We start from the raw sequence: 27,620 nt of genomic DNA on the forward strand, positions 1-27,620 counted from the left end.
TGTTTCTTTGTATGCTATCCACTCTCACTGGCTGTTGGGACTTCCTCGGTGTCCTTCAGTTCTCCTGCCATACCAGAGAAAGGAAAACCTGGGGAACCCTGGGAGGAGTCCTCTGAAACCAAATTGTCAGCACCGGCCAAGGATTCTGGCTCCTCCTCTGATTCAGTTACTGTGATCACATTAGCGGTGTCTCACCCGTTCACCCTTGCCAATGGTGAGCGGAATGTCACTTCTGGCAGGGGGTATGAGGTGTTCCTCGGTTGCAGTGTGGTCCTACCCTGCTGCATTTCATCACATGACTTCTTTAAAGGGTTCCTTAACGCAAAGGATTTACTAACACTGATACACTCTGAATCTGGTGCAGCCATGCATGGTAAAAAAAACCTTTTCCACTGCGCTTAGTGATTAAGTAAATAATCAATATTACAGCTGCCCTCAAAAAGCATCCACCATATGTTTCAATTATACTCTTACAAATAAGTTGTGCTGTAAATGAATGAATAAGTGAGTGACAAATAATACTCAAATAAACGTGATAAATCCCAACATAACAAATTAAAGTCCAGAAGAAATTTAGATTTTAAAGGTTCTCCCATGGAGAAAATTTCCATCAACATTCAATTTGTTGTGAAGAGTGTGTCCACCACCAACATAACAACCTCTTACAGCATTCCTAGACCCCATATTATAGGAGGTCTATTTGGCATGATGCTGCTTGTATTCTGATAATATATGATTGCAAGCATGTAGATGTTCCAGTGCTGAGATGGCTTATTCCTTTTCCTTGCCACAGGAAACGCTCATATATAAAAAACCCTCCATAGTGTAATACTGCCAAAAATGTATTGATTAAAGCCACAACAATTCTACTTACAAAATCATATAATCAAACCACACGCAAAAGACACTGCTGGTTCCGGCTCCAGTCAGCGATGACGACGTCAGCACGGACTCCTTCAACCTCGACGTATGTTTCATCCAAAAGGATGTTGTCAAGGGGATCAGTCTAAACATGCTGATGTACTTACAAATTATATGTCCTACCTATCACAACGCTCCTTCAGCGTTACCTATAACGCTGCCACCTCCCCCTCACTCCCCCTCCCTGTTGGGGTCCCTCAAGGCTCTGTCCTCGGGCCCCTTCTCTTCTCCATCTACACCTCCTCCCTTGGCCAACTCATACACTCTCACGGCTTCAACTACCACCTCTATGCCGACGACATGCAGATCTATCTCTCGACCCCTCGCCTCACCCCCTCAGTCTCCGCCCGAATCACAAGCCTACTGAACGACATATCAGATTGGATGTCGCTCCACTTCCTTAAACTGAACCTCTCCAAAACCAAGCTCCTAGTCTTCCCCCCAGCCCGAACAGCATCCCCCACGGACTTCTCCATCACGTCCAACAATGCCACCATCAGGCCTGCTCCGCAGGCCAGAGTACTTGGTGTCATTCTTGACTACAATCTATCCTTCCAGCCCCAAGTCCAATCACTAACAAACTCATGCAGACTCCACCTCCGCAACATCGCCAAAATACGCCCATTCCTAACCCCAGAAACCACTAAGAAACTCATCCACTCCCTCATCATATAACGACTTGATTACTGCAACTCAATCCTCACTGGCCTGCCTCGCCACAGGCTATCCCCACTTCAGTCAATCCTGAATACGGCAGCCAGACTCATCCACCTTACCAACCGCTCCGTTTCCGCCACCCCCCTCTGTCAATCCCTCCACTGGCTTCCGATTGCCCAACGGATCAAATTCAAAATCCTAACACTGACGTACAAAGCTGTCCATCATACTGCCCCAAACTACATCACCGACCTAATTTTCAAGTACCACCCTACACGCACTCTCCGCTCCTCACAAGACCTCCTTCTCTCTAGCTCCCTGGTCTCCTCCTCCCATGCCCACCTCCAGGACTTCTCCAGGGCGTCACCCATACTCTGGAACTCCCTACCCCAATCCATCAGACTATCACCTACTCTCCTCTCCTTTAGGCGCACCCTGAAAACCCACCTCTTCAGGGAAACCTACCCCATCCCCTGCTAATTCCCGACCTCCTCCACTCTTCCTACCACTCCATCCCTCAAAGCTATTTCCTCCTGTACCACTATCCCCACCCTCCTAGATTGTAAGCTCCAAGGAGCAGGGCCCTCGAACCCCTCGTGTATCGCATTGTATTGTTATTGTACTGTCGCATGTTCTGTCTCCCATTGTAATGTACAGCGCTGAGCGAACTATTGGCACTTTATAAATACTGTATAATAATAATAATAATTATATAGAGTCGCTTAGCTACGGCACAAGAATCTGTTTTCTCCAGAGTGTCTTGTCATCCTAAACTAATAGTCAACTTTTCACGAAGAGGGATGATCATCATCCATATCGCAATATTTTCTATTTCTTAATAAATATTACAAAAAATAGAAAAAAACGGAGGTGAAATGCCCCCTACTGGACACCTTACATTTTCCTAGTATGAAAGTTATAATAAAAAATCTCTGGAGAAATTGATCTTCTTATACATTAACTTCTTCAGCCCCAGCCACTGCATTTGTACATTTGCAGGGCGGCACGGCAGCGCAAAACCACGTTTTAAAACGTGGTTTTGCAAAACAGGTTGGGGGTGCACGCTAGGCGCGTGCCCGCCCTACCTGTCCCGCGGGTGTCAGCAGCGGGTCTCCGCTGCCGGGTCACGGCTGGTCATTACTGGCCGTTTCCCCGCGCTTAGCGGTGATTGCTGACAGAGAGCAGGGCTGCATTGTTTATACACAGCCCTGCTATCTGTCAGTTGCCTGTCAGCTCGTGGCAAGCTGAAGAGGGAGAGAAGAGTTTCTCTCTCGATCAGCCTGTCCCCGTCCAGCACACCCCCCCGCCCCCTAGTAAAACACACCCCTCACACAGTTAACACTAAAAATGTTAACCCCTTCCTCCCCAGTGCCATTAGTACAGTGTCAGTGGGTTTTTTTTTCACTGATCACTGTATTGGTGTCACTGGGGATGTCAGTGACCCCAAGTCAGTTTCCCCCCAGTGTTTAAATGTCCACCGCAGTCCTGCCATAAGTTGCTGATCGCCGCCATATGTCGCTGATCGCCGTTATTATTAGTATAAAAAAAATTAAAAATCCCAGTGTCTTTCCCGCCATTTGTAAACGCTATAACTTTCATGTAAACCAATTAATTTACACGTATTGGGATTTTTTTTAGCAGAGACATGTCACAGAATGCATTTTGGATGAAATTTGTGACAAAATTTGATTTTTAATTTTTTTTACTGGACATGTTTATAGCAAAAAGTCCAAAATATTGTTTTTTTTTTCTCAAAATTGTCAGCCTTTTTTTTTATAGCGCAAAAAATTAAAAACGCACAGGCAATCAAATACCACCAAAAGAAAGCTCAATTTGTGGGAAAAAAAGGATGTAAATTTAATTTGGGTGCAGTGTTGCATGACTGTGCAATTGTCAGTTAAAATAACACAGCGCCGTAACACAAACCTCTTCTGTAACCGCTTCCTGACCACCCTACAGCAGAAATACTATATATATACGTGATTATATATACATACATATATATATATATATATATATATATATATATATATATATATATATATATATATATATATATATATATACACACACACACACATACACGTGATTCGCGCTCCCGTGGTTTTCACACCCCTCCCAGATAGCATCAGGTTGCCCGTCAGTACACCAGTCATCACATTTAACCCCTTGATTGCCAGGAGCACGATCATGTACAATAAACCTCCATTGCTAGTATAGTGTCTGAACGGGTCAATGTCTTTGATCAGGTCAGCACTATACCAGCGTTCACATTAGTATAGCGTCCCCAAAAATGCAGCGTTAGTGGGATCAACCCCGGCACCTGCCAACACCTGCGTTTAGCCCCTACGCTTACCCACCCTTCTCCCCCAGCAAGTGCAGTGTCAGTAGGTCACTGTCACTTGATACACTTTACACAAAACCGTAGTGTTCGCAGAATCAGGCCTGATCTCTGTTAGCACTTGCCGGTAAATTTTGATGACTCTCATATGCAGCAGAGTGCCAGTACTAGTGCCGCTCTACCTTTTGGTGAACTGTCGAGTACCAGCGGTCTAGTACATCTTGGTCCTTCACATACCTCCTTGATTTTTGGAGCTATTTTTCACGGTATATAGGTATGCGTTGATTGTGGATCAAAGCAGTTTATATGCACAACAATTTATCGCCGCCAACCCAAATTCAAACCTTGCCAGACCATTCGCATGGAAACTCATTACGGTTTTCAAATTTACATTTTTTTTGGGCCTAACCCTCAACATGGGCATTACTAAAATAAATGAATTGCGGTTGTATTGGTCCCCAGACCTGCTTCATCATATACCGTGTTCTCTGCTGCCATGGCCAGGCATAGATATGAGAGTATAATGTGTTTTATGCATTTCAACAACAATACAGTCTGTCATCCTCGGGGTAACCCTGAATTTGACCGGCTCCACAAAATTCAGCCCCTCGCAAATCACCTTAACCTAAAATTTGCAGATGTCTATACTCCCCAGCAAAACATCTGCGTTGAGGAGTCCCTTATTAATTTTTCGGGCCGCCTTGCATTCAAACAATTTCTCCCCTGGAAGCGTGCCAGTATGGGGTCAAGATGTAGAAGACCTGTGAGAGGACAACAGGCTATACTTATACGTTTCGGATTTACGAGGGAAAAGATAGTTACGTGGAGCCCGCCCGGATGCCCAGACTACATGGGGAGCAGTGGCAAGATAGTTTGGGACTTAGTGTCATCATTTCTCCATATGGGGTACCACTTATACGTGGACAATTTTTATTCAAGCATGCCACTATTTAGACATTTATTCAATCTAGGAACTGGCACTTGTGGCAAAGTGTGATCTAATGTGAGCCCACCATTAGAAGTGGGTGGATGCAGGGCGGTATATTCTAATGGTGGGCATATCGCACACTTTTTCTGGCAGAGATTTCTTCTCATTTTTTCATTCAGTCCACTGGCTGCATACAAAAAAAAAAAAAAAAAAAAAAAAAAGAACATAGCATACATACCCAACAAGGACCAGCAATGTACTGGTACATCACTGGATTTGAATGGTTATACCAGGATGATGCCTACAGCTGCAGGCATCATCCTGGTGTCGTTTTTTTCAGCCGGTGATCGGCTTTCATGTAAAAGCAATCCTAGTGGCTAATTAGCTGCAAGATTGCTTTTACAAGCAGTGGTAGATGATGTCCCCCTCCCCCGCTGCCTTCCACGGCCTTCTCGGGCTGTCCTGTGCCATCAGGGGAACCTGAGAATGCAGCCGGTGTTTCTGCCAGCTGACCATAGAGCTGATTGGAGACCAGAATGGTGTCAGTCATCTCTATAGTCTAAGAATTCGGAAGCTACAAGCATTTCATCACTTCAGTTTCGCGGCATATAAACAGCACCATTTGTAAATTGGGAAAGCATCTGATCACACCGATTTTGGTTTGATTAGATAATGTAAGGGCAGAGGAGATATCTAGAGTCTGATAGACCCCAGATTTCTCAAAAAAGAATATATGACAATGCCCATTGAAGTTACAGGGGTTATTTGCATTCCCTGTTATAGCATTAACCACTTGAGCTCCAGAGGATTTACCCCCCTTAATGACCAGGCCTTTTTTTGCTGTTTGGCGCTGCACTAATTCAAATGATAATTGCGCGGTCATGCAATGCTATACCCAAACGAAAATTACGTCCTTTTTTTCACACAAATAGAGCTTTCTTTTGGTGGTATTTTATCACCTGTGCACTTTTTATTTTTTGCGCTATAAACAAAAAAAAACACGAAACTTTTGAAAAAAAACAATATTTTCTACTTTCAGCTATAAAAAATATATCGTAAACTCAAAGTTAGTCATAAATTTAAGCCAAAATGTATTCTGCTACATGTTTTTGGTAAAAAAAATCCCAATAAGTGTATATTGATTGCTTTGTGTGAAAGTTATAGCGTCTACAAACTATGGTATAGATACTGTAATTTATTGCTTTTTTTTGCTATACAGCACTGCACTAATTCAAATGATAATTGCGCGGTAATGCAATGCTGTACCCAAACGAAATTTACGTCCTTTTTTTCACACAAATAGAGCTTTCTTTTGGTGGTATTTGATCACCTGTGCACTTTTTTTTTTGCGCTATAAACAAAAAAACACGAAAATTTTGAAAAAAAACAATATTTTCTACTTTCAGCTATAAAAAATATATCGTAAACTCAAAGTTAGTCATAAATTTAAGCCAAAATGTATTCTGCTACATGTTTTTGGTAAAAAAAATCCCGTGCATTAGCGGGCAAACTGGCGCTATCTAGGAGGGGCGCTAACACTATCGGAAGTCACCAGTGACACTAATACAGTGATCAGTAAAAATCTGTTCACTGTAATCAATGACACTGGTGACAGGGCAGTGAAGGGGGTAACTGGGGGGGGGAAGGGGGGCGATCAAGGGGTTAAATGGGATTTCTGGTGCACTAGCGGGCAAACTGGCACTATCTGGGAGGGGCGCTAACACTATCGGAAGTCGCCAGTGACACTGATACAGTGATCAGTAAAAATCGGTTCACTGATCAGTGACACTGGTGACAGGGCAGTGAAGGGGTTAACTGGGGGGGGGGATCAAGGGGTCAAACGGGATTACTGGTGTACTGGTGGGCAAACTGGCGCTATCTGGGAGGGACGCTAACACTATCAGAAGTCGCCAGTGACACTGATACAGTGATCAGTAAAAATTGGTTCACTGATCAGTGACACTGGTGACAGGGCAGTGAAGGGGTTAACTGGGGGGGGCGATCAAGGGGTTAGACGGGACTACTGGTGTATTAGCGGGCAAACTGGCGCTATCTGGGAGGGGCGCTAACACTATCGGAAGTCGCCAGCGACACTGATACAGTGATCAGTAAAAATCGCTTCACTGATCAGTGACACTGGTGACAGGGCAGTGAAGGGGTTAACTGGGGGGGGGGTCGATCAGGGGGTTAAATGTGACCTAGTGTTTTAACTGTCAGTGTGTAGTGTTTTACTCACTGTTTGTATGTCTTCTTCTCTGTCTGGAACGGAATGTGTCCAGGCAGAGAAGAATGACATCATATCCTGCCCTGTGTAAATGTCAACACAGGACAGGATAGGACAGGGACCGATCATGTGATTTCAGCCAGAAATCACTGGCTGAAATCTAATGATTGATCCCTCCTGGATCGAATCGTGTCACCCGCGGGTCGGCGGGAGCGCGCGCGTGCCCTACCCGCAAATGTGTCGGGAGCGCGGAGCACATTTTAAAACGTGCTTTTGCGCTCCACTGCCGCCCTGCACACGTATATACACAGTGGCAGGGCTGCAAGCGGTTAAAAGTGATAAAAAAAAAAAAAAAAAAAAAAGGTACAATGTAAAAATAATGAAAAAAAATCAAAATAACTAAAAAAAAATAAAAATTTGCCCCTCCCATGCGCGCACACCCTGTGCCGTTATGTGAACAGCGGTTGCACCATGCATGTGAGGTATTGCTGTGAACGTCAGATCAAGGGCAGTAATTCTAACACTAGACCTCCTCTGTAAATCTAAAATGGTGGCTTTTAAAGCGCTGCCTATGGATATTAAAAATGTTTGCAGTTTGTCGCCATTGAACAGGGCATGCGCAGTTTTAAAGCATGTCATGTTTGGTATCTATTTACCAGACAATTGGCCAATATATTGTGTTTTTGTGCATTAAAAAAAGTGTATTTTTTTTTTAAAAATTGCTTTTGAAAAATCGCTGCGCGAGTACTATGTGCGATAAAAAATTGTAGTACCCACCATTTTATTCACTAGGGTGTCTGCTTTAAAAAAATATATAATGTTTGGGGGTTTAAATTAATTTCCTAGCAAAAAATACTGATTTTTTTCATGTGAACAAAAAGGCTTGGTCTTCAGGTGGTTAGAAGAGTGAATGATGTGTGGCATAAACTTCTAATGCTGGGCATAAAACGCCCCCACCCCCCAAAATGACCCCTTTTTGGAAAGTAGTCACCCCAAACTATTTGCTGTGAGGAATGTTGAATCAATAGAAGAATTTATTTTTTACCACAAGTTTTTGGAAAATGACAAAAATAAATATATATTTTTTTTTTACACAAAATTGTCACTTAAATGATTTACTGCTCACACATGCCATGGTTATATGTGGAACTACTCCCCAAAATACATTTTGCTACTTCTCCCGAGTATGGGGGTACCACATGTGAGAGACTTTTTGGCAGTCTAGCCAAGTACAGGACCCCAAAATCCAATAAGCACCTTCAGGCTTTTAAAGGGCTTTATTTCCTCATTATACTTCCAGACTACCTATCACAATTTCGGAGGCCCTGAAATGCTAGGATAGCACCTAACCCCCCAAATTACCCCTTTTTGGAAAGTAGACGCCCCAAGGAATCTGATAAAGAGCACGGTAAGTATTTTGCAGATCTCATTTGTTGCCACAAGTTTTTGGAAAATGAAAAAAAAAACCAAAAACATATTTTTTCTATTTTTTTTATATTTCAAAACCTTGTGAGAAAAAATGAGATCTGCAAAATACTCACCATGCCTCTTTTTAAATTCCTTGGGGTGGCTACTTTCCAGAAAGGGGTCATTTGGAGGGGTTTGGGGCTATCCTGGCATGTCAGGGCCTTCGAAACTGTGATAGGTAGTGAGGAAGTGTAATGAGGAAGTTACGCGCCTTCAGGCTTTCAAAGTGGTCATTGGATTTTAGGCTCCTGTATGTGGCTAGGCTCCCAAAAAGTCTCACACATGTGGTATTCCCATACTCAGTAGAAGCAGAAGAATGTATTTTGGGGTGTAGTTCCACATATACCCATGGCTTGTGCGAGGAATAAATCATTTAAATTACAACTTTGTTTAAAAAAAAAAAAGACTCAATATGCCTCTCAGCAGATAGTTTAGGATGCCTAATTTCCGAAAAGGGGTCATTTGAGGGTGTTTGTACTATTCTGGTATTTTAGCACCTCAAGAAATGTGATGGGCAGTCAGAAAGTAAAAGTTATGTAAATTCCATTATCTATACCATAGTTTGTAGACGCTATAACTCACAAAAAGCAATATACACTTATTGGGATTTTTTTAACCAAAAACATGTAGCAGAATACATTTTGGCCTAAATTTATGACAAAATTTTAGTTTTTTTAGATATTTTTTATGACCAAAATGAGAAAATATTGTTTTTTTCAAAAAAAAATTTTTTTCTTCAAAACTTTTTCTGGTTATAACGCCAAAAAAATAAAAAGTGCACAGGTGATCAAATACCACCAAAAGAAAGCTCTATTTGTGTTAAAAAAAGGACATGAATTTCATTTATGTACCGTATTGCATGACCGCGCAATTGTCCGTTAAACTAGCGCAGCGCTGTATAGCAAAAAAAATGTCGTAAATTGCAGTATCTATACCATAGTTTGTAGACGCTATAGCTTTCACACAAAGCAATCAATATACACTTATTGGGATTTTTTTACCAAAAACGTAGCAGAATACATTTTGGCCTAAATTTATAACTAACTTTGAGTTTACTATATATTTTTTATCGCTGAAAGTAAAAAATATCATTTTTCTTCAAAATATTTGGTCTTTTTTTGTTTATAGCGTGAAAAATAAAAAGCGCACAGGTGATCAAATACCACCGAAAGAAAGCTCTATTTGTGTGAAAAAAAGGACGTAAATTTCGTTTAGGTGCAGCATTGCATGACCGCACAATTATCAGTTGAATTAGTGCAGCGCCGAGTAGCAAAAAGAGGCCTGGTTATTAAGGGGGTAAATCCTCAGGAGCTCAAGTGGTTAAAATAAAATAAAAACCTAAAATATACAGTAAAAGTTACAATACAAATTACAAAACAAAGGAGAAGAAAGAAGACAGAGACCCATATTTCACCTCACTATTACTAACAAAACTATTACTATCCCACTCTATGTTGAGGCCATGAGGGGTATAAGATTTCATATTCAAAATCCATCATTTTTCTAATTGAGAAATACTTCTTACCTGTAGGAAGTGTAAAATATGTAAAACAGTAGGTGACAACTGCCATAAAACAATAACTTTTTCCTCTGAGGTAACCAATAGAACCTATGATGTAACAGAATTTATAACTTCTTCTACTATATATGTGGTATATTTGTTAACCTGTCCATGCAAGAAGCAATATGTAGGAAGCTTTACAAACTAGGATTGGGGAACACATTGATGATATTAAGAAGAGTTATCTTAATCATAGCCTATCGAAATATTATTCTTTAAAGCATAGTAAAGACCCATACAGTTTACAGGTGATAGGTATAGATAGGCATATATCCCATTGGAGGGAAAGTAACAAAGTAAGAAGTATTTCTTAATTAGAAACACGATGGATTTTAAATATGATATCCTATACCCCCCCCCCCCCCCAAGGCCACAACATAGAATTGTTGCGGTTTTAAATCAAATTTTTGGCGGTATTACACTACGGAGAATTTCTTTTATATGCGAGTGCTTCCTGTGGCAAGGAAAAGGAATAAGTCATCACAGCACTGGAACATCTACATGGTTGTAATCATTATCAGGATACATGCAGATACAGGCAAATCCATTTGAGTATATCCAAATAGACCTCCTATAACTTGGGGTCTAGAAATTCGGTAACAGGCTGGTTATATTAGAGGTGGACACACTCTTCCCAATGAATTGAATGTCAATGTTGATGGACACTTTCTCCACGGGAGAACCTTTAAAATCTAAATTTCTTCTGGACTTTAATTTATATGTTATGTTGGGATTCATCACGTTTATTTGAGTATTTTTCACTCACTCATTTATTCATTCATTCATTCATCTACAGCTGTGTATGGTACCCAATCCACTTCTAACTTCAGTTTGTTCAATTAAGCTTTGGCAATAAAATCTGAAAGCTGATTGGTTTCTATGTAGATCTGCACCAAAATTTGCAGTCTTCAGTTTTAGTAAATAACCCCCAATGTTTATTATAGAATGATAACAAGCATTCATTTTAAGGTAGTATTCATTTGTAAAGGGTTCTAGTTGCAAAGTTAAATCACACATATATTGTTACATATAAATTTACACATTGTGTGAACATATTTAAACTTGGTCATATTTTTTTTTTTTTAAATAGTTTGGTGTCACTCCACTGTGTGGTGATTGGAAATGTATAAATTTGAGTATATCCATTGTCTTTTGGAGGCAAAGTTTATTTACATCAGTTTATCTGCATGTGAGCCTCACTTCCTATGTATTTTTTATGTTGACAGTGTTATTTACACTTGGATGTCCTCTTTGCATTGACTATGTTGCCTACACCTTCCCTCGTGCCTTAGTCTACCAAGTGACTGTCTTTTCTTCCATATATTCATACATACCACAAAGTACTTTATGTAGTAATATTTTATAAGGGACACATACATGCTGCTTTATATTATATTTAGGGATACATCCATTATGTGCCTAGATACTTGCCCTGGCCATCCCCATTGTCCCTGGTGGGGTTGAAGGGCCCTGAGCAACCCTGTATCCATCCCTAGACCTATGACCAGGCTGTTTTCCCTTAATGGTGTGAGTTAATATTCTCTTTTCAGTGATTATTTTTTAATGCATACTAAATATTGTATATTTATTGATTTATTAATACACTGTTGTTTCATATATGTAGTGATGCCCTCCTAATCGGTTTGGGTCCTGGAGAAGCCAAATATTGGCAAAATGCATTGACCTAGATCTTCTGGAAAAGTATGGGTCAATATACTTGATATGCATAATTTAATACCTCAATATTAATGTGACTGAGTGCTTTACTTCCAGTATTTATGGATATTATAACAAACTAGAGGGCCTTTACCCCCATGTGATATTGGGAGGCTCTATTTTGCTTGTATTCCCTGTTTTTAAATTTTGTGAATAAAGTTTTTATTTTCATTATAGTTATGGGTCTCTCCTATGTTGTGCCACTAAAGTCTGTCCATTTGGTAGACTAGGATTTTTTTCTAGTCTGCATTCTTTTCTACTTAAATTTATGGATACGGCCATTGAAAGCCACCTTTTTCTTTGAACCAAAATGTAGCATCAGAAACTCGAAGTGTTGGTTACCTATAACAATTCACGGGAACTATAGGTGTATTGGGAAGACAGGAACATGGAGATAAGCACCCCAAATATCAACAGAAACCAGGAACTCTTTCTGTTGTAGGAAAGCCAACCATGAATGACTAGACTCCATACTGAACTACTGGGTATAGAAAAAGGCACGGAGTGCCTTGAACCCCACAATAGGAAGAATATATCTGTCTCAATTAGGCACAATAAACAGTTTGGAATAAAAACCCTGATGAGGTTCAGAAACTATCGCTACCTGAGAAACAAGTCACTGTGCTGCCTGGAACAGAGCCAAGGATCTCTGTGGAGAAAGAGGGAGATTTGGAGCTAAAACACCTGTTAAGGGTCAGAGGTGGGTGGGTGAGAATATAGAAACCCTCTCACAAATGTGCAAAATATCAGCAAGTGTCCACCAACCTTTGTCCACAGGTGAGAGTTGACCTTACTGAAAAAGGTTTTTCAGAGGACCTTGAACGTTTGGCATTAGAATCAAAGTCCTTGATTTTCATGTCTGTGAGGATGTATATTCTTTCCATCAGTAGCTTCCTCAATAACATTCAGAGATGGCACAAACCGATGCTCCCTTGTGATAAGGAGTTTGAACAGAGATCTGTAAGTTGCCTGCTGGACAAACTGTATGAGCCAAAATACCCTCTGAAATATCAGGGCTGTATTCAATATCTGATCCATAAAATCAATTAGGGTGTGTTGGGGGAAACTCTAAGAATTAGTTCCTCATGCAATATTCTAGCCCATTCAGTCACAGTCAGTAAAACCCTGGCACAATAAAATACTGAGCTAGGAGCAGATTAAAGTAGTCTAGAAAGGGACCTCAGTTTATTTTCCGCCACATACTTTAGGAATACAAGAGCATTAAGAGTTTGACAGCAATCATGGTTGCCTGCCTTATCAAGGCAAGATATCGATGTATCCAAGAAGGATAGTGTAAACCACCTTCTTATTCCCAAGGAAATGGATAGAGAATGGAAAACCTTGTCTGGCTGCTTCCACTCTCTAGAAAGAAAATCATCAAACTGATAATGATTAGAGAAAGCCTTATGAGGGACAATGGCAACTCTGCAAAGACCCAAAGATGTATCTGAGGAGAAAGTAGAAGGGGAAAGATCACAGAAAGACTTGCAAGTATCACAGAGTGACTTAGCCCACACACAAAATATATGTTGCAGACAGCATACGCAAAACATGACTGAGGGATCCACCAGCACATAGCATTAGAATGATAACATGTTTCCAAAAGCTTAGATGTTTTTTGCTTTAGGAGTCATAGCCCAAACTGGAGCCAAATTGCAAGCTTGTCACCTGGATTCTTGCAGTAACTATGTGCGTAAATGCAGGTGAAAAGGCAAACTTTTCTTTTGCCAGACTGTTCCAGCATTCACTGAGACCAACGACAATTAAATACGGTGTTCCCTTCCCCTATTCAGAAACTTCCCCAAAATGCATATAAACACTTTAAACCCCAAAAAGTGTGATAATCTTATGAAGTATGCTTAGTATCCCAAGTATATAAATACAAATAAACCCCCCAGTGCAAAATAATGACAGTCAAATACAGTGTACCCTTCCCTTATTAACAAACTTCCCCAAAACGCATATAGACTTAAACCCCAAAAAGTGTGATAATCTTATGAAGTATGCTTAGTATCAATACAAACAAGTATAAATACAAATATAATAAGTGCTCTGAACAAAAACAAAAACCACACAAGTCCCAAAATAATAAAATAGTCCTTCAAAATATCAAAGTCATTCAAAATCAACCTCCAGGTGAAGACAGCCTCCAAAGTGATTTCTGAAACCAAAAAAAACTCCAAAAAAAAGAAAGGAAAACGCACATGGTGTATTATCCTTTACAACTTGAATTATTCATTCCATAACGCATGTGATTCACACAAAAACAAGTGGACACGTTTTTCACAGTTTTTTATCACTAGCTTGTTTCGCGGGCACGTGTTTACACAGCTATTCCCCTTACCATATAGTGATCACGAGTGTTTTTGTGTGAATCACATGCGTTATGGAATGAATAATTCAAGTTGTAAAGGATAATACACTATGTGCGTTTTCCTTTTTTTTTTTTTTTGAGGTTTTTTTGGTTTCAGAAATCACTTTGGATGCTGTCTTCATCTGGAGGTTGATTTTGAGATTTTGAATGACTTTGATATTTTGAAGGACTATTTTATTATTTTGGGACTTGTGTGGTTTTTGTTTTCGTTCTTGTTCAGAGCACTTATTATATTTGTATTTATACTTGGGATTCTAAGCATACTTCATAAGATTATCACACTTTTTGGGGTTTAAGTCTATATGCGTTTTGGGGAAGTTTGTTAATAAGGGAAGGGTACACTGTATTTGATTGTCATTATTTTGCACTAGGGGGGTTTATTTGTATTTATATACTTGGGATACTAAGCATACTCACTGAGACCAGTAGTAGATGGGGTTGCAATCTGCAATGTCTTCTGCCTTGTCACCTTTTTTTAATAAATCTGTAAACATTAGTACGCAAATTGAAGAGGAATCTGTGGAGAGCACAGCCATGCTCACCCAATATGCCCCACCCACTCCATGCTTGCACCTGAAAGAGGGCCTTAGGAAAGTTACTTATGTTATTAGTGCTTCCTGCCTAAGAATGGCAGTAGAAATTGCAGGATATGCTGCAATAATGAAAGAAAACAAAGAGCCCAGTTAGAAAGAATATAGAGGAGTTTAGGAAACGACTTCTGTGATCGGTCTTCTGACAGACAACACAGAAGCCTCAGTGTACACTAGACAATCTTCTTTTCAGTCTGATAATGTAATGTATATGCCATCTTTGGGTAGCGACCACTGCAGTGAATGTATAGATCTGGAAGTCTGGCATGACAAAATGCAGAACAAAATAGTCAGACAGTGTGTAACCAAATCTGGGGGTCCAATACATTGATACCGGTCATTGCCACTGCACTGAGGGTCTGATATCGTATGATGAAGAGAAGCAGAAACATCATTTGCAGGGAATTTCTAAATTAGAGGGTCTGGCACAATATCATGAGTAATGATGACTGCTGGGGTGAACGTCCTGGGAGTCTGGTATGATAATGCTAGCAGCTTTTGATAGACACATCTTCAGAAATAAGTCATATGTTCTCCAATACACTGAAGAAAAAATACCTTTTCTCATTTTTCAAAGCTATAAATATACGGATATTGAAATTGGATTTTCAGCTCCTGGGCTCAGTATTGCAAAATGCCACTAAATTTCCTTTAGCTTTGTGAAAACAAATGTATAATCTTCTTAATGGATGCAACTTGTGATACTCTGCTTGGAAATTGAATGTCAGCTGCTGTTCGTAAAACAGCAAACTATTATTTAAAAAAAACAACACAATTTTGTATGGGTAATGGTTTCTTTCAGTAAACAGAGTATGGGAAGTAATTGCAGCTTGTAGTACTAAAACAATCTTTAAAAAACAAGCTTTTCAAACCTAAGATTTTATATGCATTATGATATCTAAACATTTCTTTGAACATGCAACAAATATATTTCTAAAGTCCACAATGTTAGCTTTTATCCTAGAATTTATGTTTTGCATTTTGTCTATAACCAGAAATTTCTACAGCACTGTTCTTTAAAATAAATTGCCTCCCATAAAGCATGTAATATGTTCTCTGTTTAGTCTATGTATTCCGCCTGAACATCTAATTTTTTGTATGAAGAACTTCTACACTGATCAAGGAACAACAGACATGATGGAAAATGGAAACAAACTTATTCAAGACTGGCAATGGAGTTAGACAAGACTCTAGCCATACCTATTCAACCTGTCTGTTTACATGTAATGTGTGAAGCATGGCTATGTCGGGATATGTCACTCTCTCATGAAATCTGAACAAAAAGGAAGCAAGATGGCAAAAGTATTGATGACTCTGAACTATAGTGTTAGTGAAGAATTCTACGACTACCATGTATGGCAAGGCAAACAGATTGTTCAGTTCAACAATTCAAGCCCAACCCTTAACTAGATGGCCAAATAACTAGGCTGATGTTGTCCTAATAAGGAATACTATGGGAAGAACCAACTCACTGGAAAAGACAATTATATCTAGAAAAGCTAAAAAGTTATAGGGAAAATATAACAGCAATATGGATACAGTGGATTGATACAGTCACTATTCTGAAAATGCAGTTGCAATTACTTAAGGTGATATTAAAGATTTGGCTTTAAAAAAAAAAAAAATAACAAACATGTCAAAATTACCTGCTCTGTGTAATGGTTTTGCACAGAACAGCTCTGATCTTCTTATTCTTGGGTCCCCCGCCAGTGCTCGTGGCTCCTTCCCCTTGCCCAGCACCCCCAATAGCAAGCCACTTGCTATGGGGGCACTGGTGCGTGCTTGTTCTTGAGGCCTGCTCTATGCCTCCATAAGACACATAGAGCCATGGCTTGGCCACGTCCCCTTGGCTCACTGGCTGTGATTAACAGCAATCACAGCCAGTGAGCCAATGAGGAGAGACAGCTCCTGTGAACATTGGAGGCTCGAGAGAAGGCTCAGGTGAACATTGGGGGACCGTGGGGGGAGAAGCACACAGAAGGTTTTTTTTTACCTTTGTGCATAGAATGAATGAAGGTAAAAAACCTTTAGCCTTTACAATCACTTTGAGACCCAAACATATTTAACTATGACTATACATGCATTCATATATAAATTAAACTGTAAAATGTAATGAAAAGGCAGATTATGTATGCCTTAGTATAACTATATGTTTTTCAAAGTCAATAAATATCTAAGTACTGGAAATGAGGGACAAGAGATCATTTGGTCTGCACCCTTTGCATATATTCCAGTATAAATGTCACCAATGATATCTACCTCTAGTGCACACAGCCCGTATCTCAGAATCCTTGCCACCAATTACATACAACACACAAAAATTACTGTCAACTATTCATGCGATGATTGAGATATGCAATCTAGCAAACACATTGCACTCACTAGCCATGCCTCTGTATATACAGTTCATTCGCCTGTGTCCACCTCATAAGCAAAATCTTTCTCAGACTACAAAAGTAAATACTGTCCTCATGACCCCACATTAAGCAACCCTATCCTATTGTATGGAAGAAGAAGAAAAAAATGCCACTTCCTCTCCCTCTGCTCCCTTGCCATACTGTATCAATGGTGAAATAGTCAATCTAGGCTGCTTGTTTCTGATTTCTTATATCTGTGAAACAGGGGATCGATATCCTGCTGTTCACTACTGGAAGTTACAAGCTCACTGGATTTCTCGCAAAGCTAACAAGTATTTTTTGCACCTATAAAACAAAATGCTTTCAATGAAACAGACCAAAAGAGAGCAATTAAAGTGACACTAAAGCTTTGTTTAAAAAAAGCAAAACAAAACAAAAAAACAAACATGTCTATACTTACCTGCTCTGTGCAGTAGTTTTGTACAGAGCAGCCCCAATCCTCTTCTTTTTGGGTCCCTGCCGGCACTCCTGGCTCCTCCCCTCGAGCAGTGTCCCCAAGGAAAGCTGCTCGCCCTGGGTACACTGCTGTGCGCTCATCCCTGAGTTGCTGCTCTATGTGTCCATAAGATACAAAGAGCCGCTACTTGGCCCGTTCCCCTGCTTTCTCCTCATTGGCTGTGATTTACAGCATTGGGAGCCAATGGGCTCCTGCTGCTGTCTCGGAAAATGAGAAGAAACGCCGCTGGATCGGAGTGGGCTCAATTAAGGATTGGGGGGGACTGCACACAGAAGGTTTTTTATCTTCATGCATAGAACACATGAAGGGAAAAAACCTTGAACTTTGTTAGGGTTTCCACAGACTTTTTTATGGACATAGGGGGGGTCTACACGATAAGCAAATCTTGTATTTTGACAACACATACTAAAGTTTACGGTTGTAGAAACATTTAACCAAAATGAGATTTGACTTAGAAAATCAAGAAAACACTCACTCTATAGGCCACATCTATTATCATGTTATTGTGCCCAAAAAGAGTTGGAGGGGGTTTGTTATGGCCTTGACTGGTCTCCAAATTCTCACACCTCTGGAGGAATTTTGTGATCTCCATCTGAAGTTCAATAGTGTTAATGTGCCTATAAAACAATAAATAACAGTCTTGGTTATCGTCTAGTGAAGTTCATTAGTAATAATGTGCCTAAAAACAATAAACAATCTTAGTTAACATCTACTGTACATTTTTCTTATGGATTGAGGCTTTTCAATACAGTGTATCAAGTTTTTGTTGCCTATATTTAGAAGTAACTCCCCTTTAGGGTTTGTTCACACCATGGTGCAAATACCTCAGTTTTTCTGCACACATTCTGCAAGGGTACAATATAATCAATTGTTCTCTATGTGTCCTGTTCACTCCACCACACTAGTGTCAGGGGCACATTTTTTCTGCAACATGTATAAAACAAATTTAGGCTCGCATGAAAAAGCTGATGTTTCTGCAAGTGAAATCTGCACATCAGTTTCCATCAGTTCTTCTGTCCGTATGGTGTGAACGAGGCCTTAAAAGTAACTTTTAGGAAGCACTTGACCCACAACAGCTAAGAAAAAAAGGGGAATTTTGACTTACCTGTAAATTCAATATCTTGGAGTACAGTACAGGGCACAGGTAAAGTGATCACAGACCCTGGGTTAAAGGCTCTTATCTTTAGGTGATCCGACACTGTCAAAGATTTTGAAGACATGCTCCCTAGGAGCCTCTCCTATAGCCCTATCCCACTCCGGGAGTCCTCGGTTTTATAGTAAGCAACACAGAATAATTAAGGAATGGGAGGGAGGGTGGCTGTAGTCCTGTACTCCAGGATATAGAATTTACAAGTCAAAACTCCCTTTATCTAAATCATAGAGTACAGGACACAGGCAAAGTATTCATAAAAAAAGAAAAACAAAAAGGGAGCACAGTGCATTACCATGGTTACAAATGAATTTATTAAAAATGTAACAAATGGATACTCACAAAACAAATATAAAAAATGAACATGAAGCCAAATGGGTCAATGTTACACAACTGGAGTCCTGGGATGATGGTGCCGGTGGGAAAAACTGACTCGTTTCGGGAGTTGAACTCCCTTTTTCAAAGGTAAGATGGTAGAGAATGCCCATGTATAGGGAGAATAACTGATTGAAATCATCACCACACCCCCTCCATGGAAAACAGCCCCACGGCTGGGTCCTAAAGCTATTTCCTGTGTGTGTCACTTTTCATGAATTAAATAAAATGAAATAAATGATGCTTGTACAAAGATGTGTGCAAACAGTGAACTGTATGCCGCAAGCATAAATGATATGAAAGACTTACTGTATGTGGTATGATGTCCCTTAAATGGAGAAGAGGTGGAGATGACTGTGCAGCCTCATAGAATCTGGAGTGTGTGGAGATATGTGGAGAGTGGATTGCGCACCACTGGGAATAGTGCAGGGCCCACGCGCCATCTCAAACACACCCAGAGGAAGCGCATCATCTGTAGGGCGGAAGTGCACAGAGAATATGGTCAAAGGAAGCATATGACAGCTTCCAAATAGAATGAAGGGAATGTTAAGGGTCCAGAGACAAATAAATAGTAATGATACTGAAAATTTAATTTATACAGATAAGATGTAAAAAGGATGTTGACAGAAAAAAAAATGTATAGGACCGCTTTTATTTCCATGTTAGAAATTATCATCATTTCATGTATATATATTTTATTGGTGGCTATTGTGTACAAGTTGTTTACCATTCTTGCATGCCACTAAAGGCATATATATCTCCAGATGCACATGTGAGATACATATACGTATATATTTTACACCGTATAAATCTCCCAAATAAATTATGGGAGATTTGATAGCACATGCTCATATATACAGTAAAATTTTTAAATCTATTTTCTTTTCAGTATGTATTTGTAATTGTAATTCTTATTTTAATTGTAATATGATATTCCTTCACAAGATGGAGCCTAATACCTGGGTCCTACCATTGTTTTTAAAAATCAAGCCCTTCAAATAGTCTGCCCACAGGAGGCATGTACTGTATGGTCTATTTAATGTGCACTTCTGAGTATAGTCTGATTAGCTTGAGAAAGGATCGTGCCCAACACCAGTCGATGTGTGAATGCCCCGAAATGATCTGCATAATATCTGAGGAAGTCACCTTGTCGAGCGCTGCAATCCCTTGCACTCCATCTGCATTCCAACCCTCGCTTTGGATTCCCTTCACCATCCATCCAGCCAGAGGCAGAGAGGGTGACGACTATACACAGCAGTGGTGGAGGATGCTTCGCTGATACACAAACTCAGAGATGTGCCTGCTTTTTACTACTATTATATGAGTGCATTTCAACTTTGTTTTAAATAAATATTTCATGACGCTCTACACTCCTTCCTTCTCTTTCTTTTTTGCACCTACAGTATACAACACTCTGTTCCAGCAGTGGGACTTAGCTTATTGTTCTCAGAGCAAAATAAAAAATTGGAGTTGGGCAGAGCTTCACTCAGCCATTCACAGGAAACTTTTTGCATTGTATGAATGAATACAAGGTTTCCTCTGCTTGGCTGAGGTGGAGATGGGTGACTTCACAATCTCCACCTCAGCCAATCAGACGGAGGCTTTGTTCTGGGAACAGGATGGAATGTGAACATAATCAAGCTGCTAGAAGTGTGATGGTTAATGTAGGCCACAGTCATTTCATAGTCAACTGCACCCTGATTGGGTGTGCTTGCAGAAGGGAGATTTAAATGTTGCGAAGTCCTTCTAATTGTTCTGAGCTTCAAAAAAGTTGATGGGAAGCTTGCCTTCCACAGGTGACCATGTTCCCTGGACTATGAGGAACTGGAACATTCCTCCCTAGCCTGAAAGACTTCCATCTATTTCCATCATTCTGCAAAACTGATTGTCTTTAAACTCTCTTTTATTGATTTGAAAGAACAACACTGTGAGAAAGCAGAGTTTGGAACTCAATTTTGTACCTCCTTGAAACTACCAAGTGAATCTACAAGTCTATGAACGAGAGACAGGGAAACTCTAACAGATGTCCCCCCACTCTTAAGAGCGGGAGTGCCTCTACAATGGGGCTTTGGGAAAGACTTTGTGGCCAAAGTCTTGCACTGAAAGGAAGGGCTGACTTTAGGTTTTGAAGCTGAAACCTGGGGAGAGCGGTAAGGTGCTTTGCATTCTGAGAAGGTAGAGGTTCATGAGAAGGGGAGTGTTGGGAATGTTCCTGGGAAGTGAAACCTTCCCTTCTGTGAGAGCTTTGATGAACTGGTCATGTGCTTCTCCAAAAAGATGTCTGCCTTAAAAGACCATCTGTGTGAGGCACTTTTTGCAGGCATTTCAGATACAGATGCAGAAATTTCTACTTTTGTCAGGTAGACCGCTTGCTCTGTTAGAAATAGAGCTAGAAACAGATGCAGATGTCAACATTGGTTCCTACTCTGGTGTAAGGGAAGCAGCATCACTCTAACATTGTGTGTTGTGTGGACCTTTGGCAGAGCAAATGTTCACCTGAGGTTTAGCTATTGCTCCCTTTTGTCTGGTTTCCCCCAAAGCTACAGATGAGGGCATTCCCCTGCGGGGTACTCATACAGTAGTGTTCAGAATATAGAGTAAATGCATTTGAAAGAAATAAGCAGAAACCAACATATAGACAGTCTTGTAACAAACCCTCATACCTTATAAGGGCACTAGGCAGAAGTGCTGGAAAAGTGTGCAACCAGTGGTATGATGTAACACCTGGTCATCCACATAAGCTCTGAGTGGTTGAAATTTAGCATCAAATTTGAAAAGATTACACTGTAAAGTGCTAGGACAAGATTATCCAGTGCCCAGAACAAAGATACCAAACTGCCCCCTCCCCGATGATGGGCGAGTTTAGGGAATCCTACTCCCAGCAATCACCCTTTTGTCTCAAAATCACTGTGCAGGAGATCTCCTAAGGAAGTTTTGCGTGGACGAGGAAATGTGCAGTGAGGTTGTGGGACGTTCCTGCTGTGTGTCCACACCTATGCTGTTCTCCTTACGTCAGGGCAAAACATAGTGAAGTATGTATTTTCCAAAATACAGTAGAAGCAATAGGTTGTTTATGCCAGATCACTTAGCTATTATTTAAGTAGCCAATAAATTAGGGAAAAAGGGGTGGAAAATAGTAACATTTGTAGTTTTAAATAGCTTAGCCACTTGAGCTCTCATGACCAGGGCATTTTTTGCTATTCAGCATGGTGCTACTTTAACTGGCTACTGCCTGGTCATGTAATAATGTATGCAAATTAATTTTTTTATAATTTTTTAACAAATAGTGCTTTCTTTTGGTGGTATTTGACAACCTCTGGGTTTTTACTTTTTTGCGATATAAATGAAAAAAATACCAAAAATGTTGAAAAAACAACCCAATATATTTTCTACTCTGATATATCCAATAAAATCAAATTTCGTCAAAAATTTAGGCCAAAATGTCATTTTTCTGAGGCCCTAAAATCCCAGGACAGTACAAATTCCCCCTACATTACCCCTTTTTTTTGGAAAGTAGACAGTCTGAGGCACTTCGTAACAGGCGCGGTGAGTTTTTTTATAATTGTTGTCGCAATTTTTTTGAAAATTAAGGAATTAAAATGTTTCCATTTTTTTTTTGTTTTGTTACATATGGTCATCAGTGCAGGTGTGGACTGGCAGTGATAAACAAATCATTTTTTATTCAAATTCGTAACCTTTTATTTTATTTTTTTTCTTCATTTCTTAACATTTTTTTTACATGCTTTCAAGAGAGGTATTGGTATTACCATAGTAACACTATACTACTCTGAGGGAGTGATCAGGGTTTTTTGTTTGCAGTTACAATGAAGATCATTGTAACAGTAAAGTTTTCAACTGTCACGAATGGGTTACATTCATTACAACTGTGATCATTAGTGACCAGTGATTGGCTATAGCAAATCACATGGCACAGGGTGCTGTGATTGGCCCAGGAACCAAGTAACAGCTGTGGGCCATTCACAGCATAGAAAACACAGCTGTCATGAATGAATGAATTCATATCCGCTTTGTTGACACTGTGATCATGTTATTGCACAGTTGCCAACAATCACGGATTGCTCTGGACGCTCACGGATTTTTGACATTTGTCCTGGGCTGAATCACGGAAAATTATTTTTGTCACGGACAGGTTTAATTTTGTCACGGACCGCTGGCCACGGCAGTTGGGGCATCTAGTACTGCAATGTGTTAACTACATTCTTCCCCGCTCCCTGCAATCCTCTGCCATCTCCCTGCCTGGGACTGCTAATCAGTGAGACAGGAAGTCATGTGGCTGTTTCTCCCATGCTGATTGGTTGTTACTGTGAGGAGATGTCGCCAGCCCAGGGGTGATCACACCAGCCCGCCTTAGCGTCCGCCTCTTCTTCACGTGCAAGGCAGAGGAAGCTGCTGCAGAGAGGACCAAGCCCAGAACCACCAATTATGGACACACTGTCAGAGCGGCTGCGGACCGGCCAGATGCCGCTCTATAGTGTAGCAGAGGTGAGTTGTGAGAGAGAGAGAGAGTTTGTGTGTGTGGGTGGGGGGGAAGAGTGTGTGTGTGTGTGTGTGTGGGGGGGGGGGTGCAGAGTGAGTGAGTGGGTGTGTGTGTGGGGGGGGTGCAGAGTGTGGGGGGTGTACTGCACTCTGACCATCCCTTGTGCCATGTCTGCAGTCTGACCATCTCCTGTACTACTGTAGTCTCTGACCCTCCCCTTTACTAACGGCAGTAACCTCTAGCAACCAATCACTGAGTGTATGTTATTAAAGTTTTTTTTTTTTTAGATAAGTCTATGTGTTTATTTGTTTTTTGGGCTGTTGGGCTGGAGAGAAAAATTGTATGGGGGAACCCAAGAAAATCAGACTATTTGACCACACCCCCTTTAAGCCAGGCCCAACATTTAGAGTAACTTAAGCCACACCACCTTTTTGGTGCGGTGCGCTTCGCGTGTCACCATATTTTTATCTCCAAGCCACGCCCACAATTGATGCCCTGCCCCTAATTTACATAACTCTGGCTTTCTGGACATACAATAAAAAAAAGTGTCCCTAAATTTTTTTTTAAATGTTGGCAACTATGATAGTGATCACATGATCACCGCCCCCCGAGTACCAGCATCCGCAGTCTGCTGTGTTCAGTCGACACAGCAGTCAAGGGGGGGGGGGTTGCTGTGCACCCCTGAACCAGAGCAGGCAAAATGGTGTACATGTATGCGATTTTGCCTGCAGGTGCAAATGCCTTGTCTACTAGTCAATTCACACCACCACACTGCAGTGGTGTGTGGGTGGTGTACTCTGAAAAACATACAACATGCAGTACTTTTTTTTACTGCAGTGCAGTGTGAGGTAATTCACTGCGCTGTGTCCAATAGAACTTTTACTTCTTGGTTTCCAGGTATAGGCAAATTATGTCATACATCCCAGGAGTAGTTTGATAAGGGGTTTTCCCAGCTAAGCACACCCTCCTACCTGCATACCTGAGTTAAGGGCAAACAGATTTTAGAAAGTAAATGCTACACGGATCATCAGCCCACGTAAGATGGCAGTGGCCATAGGTGCTAGAGGATGTTTTTTAAAGTGATTTCTATTTAAATTATTAAATAGTGTTTGTGATGCTCAGATGGGGTAGAGTTCCACTATACAAAGTATGCAGTTTGAACATTGATTGTTTATCACTTATCAGCTGAATGGGCTTGTCACAGCCACTGTGCAGAGCAGGATGAACCCTCCAGTTTATTGTTGCGATACAGTCGGGCTGCATACACAGTAATAAGTATAGGCGTCTTTTTTAATTTGTTTACATTCTTGCTCCAGCAAGGGGTGAAAACACCCTGGAGATGAACCCCTACTAAAACACAGAGCACAGTGGTCTGGGTCTCAAGCAGTCTAATAGTCCCCTTCCTGCACAATGCTCCAAACATCATCCCTGCTAAAGGATCATATTTATCCACAATACAGAAAATTGTTAACTTTGTGTAAAGCCCAACTCCAGTCAAAACATGTTTGAGATCCTGGAGAGAAAGGAGAAAATTCTGAATCCTTTTCTGGTTTTCACTACTGAGTCATCAGATGGATTTCCTCTCATTTCCTTTTAGGGTGACAAGGTACTGCAAAGACAAATTAACCACTTGCCCTACTGAGGAGTTACCCCCCTTCCTGACCAGGCCACTTTTTGTGTTATGGTGCTGTGCTACTTTAACTGACAATTAAGCAGTCATGCAACGCTGCGCCCAAATGAAATTTGCGTCCTTTTTTCCCACAAATTTAGCATTTTCATTGGTATTTGATCGCCTGTGCATTTTTAATTTTTTGCGCTATATATATATATATATAAAAAAAAAAAAGACCAACAATTTTGAGAAAAAAACAATATTTTTGACTTTTTGCTATTAAACATGTCCAGTAAAAAAAATCTAATTTTGTCATAAATTTTGACCAAAATGTATTCTGCTACATGTCTTTTGCTAAAAAAAATTCCAATATGTGTACATTAATTGGTTTATGTGAAAGTTATAGCATTTACAAATGACAGTATATATACTGTGATTTTTTATTTTATTTTTACTAGTAATGGCGGCAATCAGCAACTTATAACGGGACTGCGGCGGGCATTCTGACACCTGGGGGAACTGCTTTGGTGTCACGGACATCCCCAGTAACACCGATACAGCGATCAATGCTAGGAAAAAAAAAAAACGACCCTGTACTAATGGTACTGGGCAGGAAGGGGTTAACATGAGAGGTGATCAAAGGGTTAACTTTGTGCTTCACTGTAAGCATACTGCTTTGGATGGCTGTGCTGTGTATACAAACAGTTCTCCTCCCCATCAGAGATCCTCGGCAATCACCGGGTGCAGGACAGTAATCACCAGCCGGGACCTGGTGAATGACAGCCACGGCTGAAAATGGCAGTGCCTGTAGCAGTATTTCTGCTATAGGGTGGTCAGGAAGCAGTTAATTGAATATCTCTTCAATGGAGACAGACAGCAAAAAAAATCACATTTTCAGTATAGCGGGGAAGGGTGAGAAATCAGTTACTCTGTTACGGTCTTCCTGTTTCACTGAAACATCTTTATCTCATTTATTGTTTTGGTGTCACCAGTCAAGAAAGTGAGGGGGATCTCTCCAACAGGGACACAGATCACAACAAACAAAAAAAAAAATAACCTCCATTCTGTTTAAAACCTAAAAAAGTGTTACTGCCATGGGTGTAAGGCTTACAGCAGTGGCTTTTACTCCTGAATGTGTGTGCAACTGACAAGCCAATTGTCGGATGACAGATGGAAGGTAACAGATGGCGGTGCAGCTGCTGGATCGCTTCCACCCCTGTATGTGCAGGTCCCCCTCTTCCCCACCTGTAAGGAAATATGTCTTATTAACTGGCATCCATTTTTTAGAATGCTTCCATTTTTTGATGTGTGAACAGTTAGTTTTGCTTGTAACTTCTCTCTCATTTTCTGAGAATAGTTTAATTTCACTGTAAACGGAATCACCTTATAAAAGGTATCTCTCAGCTATTTGCAGTTTCTGTTCTTCACGTAACTATATTGATAAGAGTGGAATGTTTCATTGGTCATCCTAAGATTAAGCAACGCCTACTGAGTCCTGTATAATGGTTCTTGTCATGCATTAAACTTTCAGAGATTTAGCTTGCACTCTTCGGTGTCTGGAGCTTCCCAGGCCTGGTGAGGAAAATATTCGAGGACAGGTTGGGCTACAGACAGGAATTGATCCTTTCAATTTTGGTGTCAGAAGTGGGATAAAAGTGTGGCTGGTCAGGTAAGCTGAGCTATACGTCTTAGTTCTACCTTGATTATCCCCCTTTAAGACCCAAGGATAGTAGCCAAAGTCACAGTTTCCGATTGTTGGATCTCGAGGGGAGTCTTTGAGGTTGGACCTCAAAGGGAAATATTGTAAATTCACAGGATTCCTCATTTATTTTTGCCATTTTAGAAGTATAAGTGCTTATCTGCTGTATGTTAAGAAACTTTTGTGTAGCATGTTTGTTTTACATAATAGGGATATTACAAGGTCCGTGCTTTTAAGTGTTAAATTCCTGAACTGTTGAGAAGGTTTTGTCGGCATTAAAGCCCCTCCACTTCAGAGAATAAGTGCTGACACTGTAATAATTTAGTGCTTGGCCTAACAGCTGTTTTGCTTCAAGGTGGGTAGAATCCACGGTAAGGGATCTCTGTCCAACATTTCTAAGCTTCCACATAAAGAGTTAAGTGATATTGCTAAGAAAAAAAAGAAGACACTATATCCTGAATTGTCTAGGTTAACTTGTAAGGAATATGTGATAACGGTAGTGTTGTGGGATGATTATTATGTGGTTTCTTTTCATAGAGAAAATTGCCGAGTGGTCCCTGAGTATGAAAAGCAGTAGTCCCTTTCCTAGAGATGGGTCTAATGATAAGTTTCATATGGACATGATAATGGGAC

At 40.5% G+C, this 27,620-nt stretch overlaps 1 protein-coding gene across 1 annotated transcript in view; it reads right to left on the minus strand.

The window, feature by feature from the left end:
- ZFYVE26 (zinc finger FYVE-type containing 26) overlaps positions 1 to 27,620 on the minus strand; it is a gene marked incomplete at its 5' end in the record, with an annotated part of 362,313 nt that overhangs the window by 79,471 nt on the left and 255,222 nt on the right. The window contains one exon of the mRNA XM_089681435.1: positions 18,129 to 18,270. Coding sequence (XP_089537561.1) covers positions 18,129 to 18,270 — 142 coding nt within the window. The remainder of the gene's footprint in view (positions 1 to 18,128; positions 18,271 to 27,620) is intronic.

This window comes from Staurois parvus, unplaced genomic scaffold (genome assembly GCF_062004578.1).
Source record: "Staurois parvus isolate SC_StPar_1 unplaced genomic scaffold, SC_StPar_1.0 ptg000267l, whole genome shotgun sequence".
NCBI lineage: Eukaryota > Metazoa > Chordata > Amphibia > Anura > Ranidae > Staurois > Staurois parvus.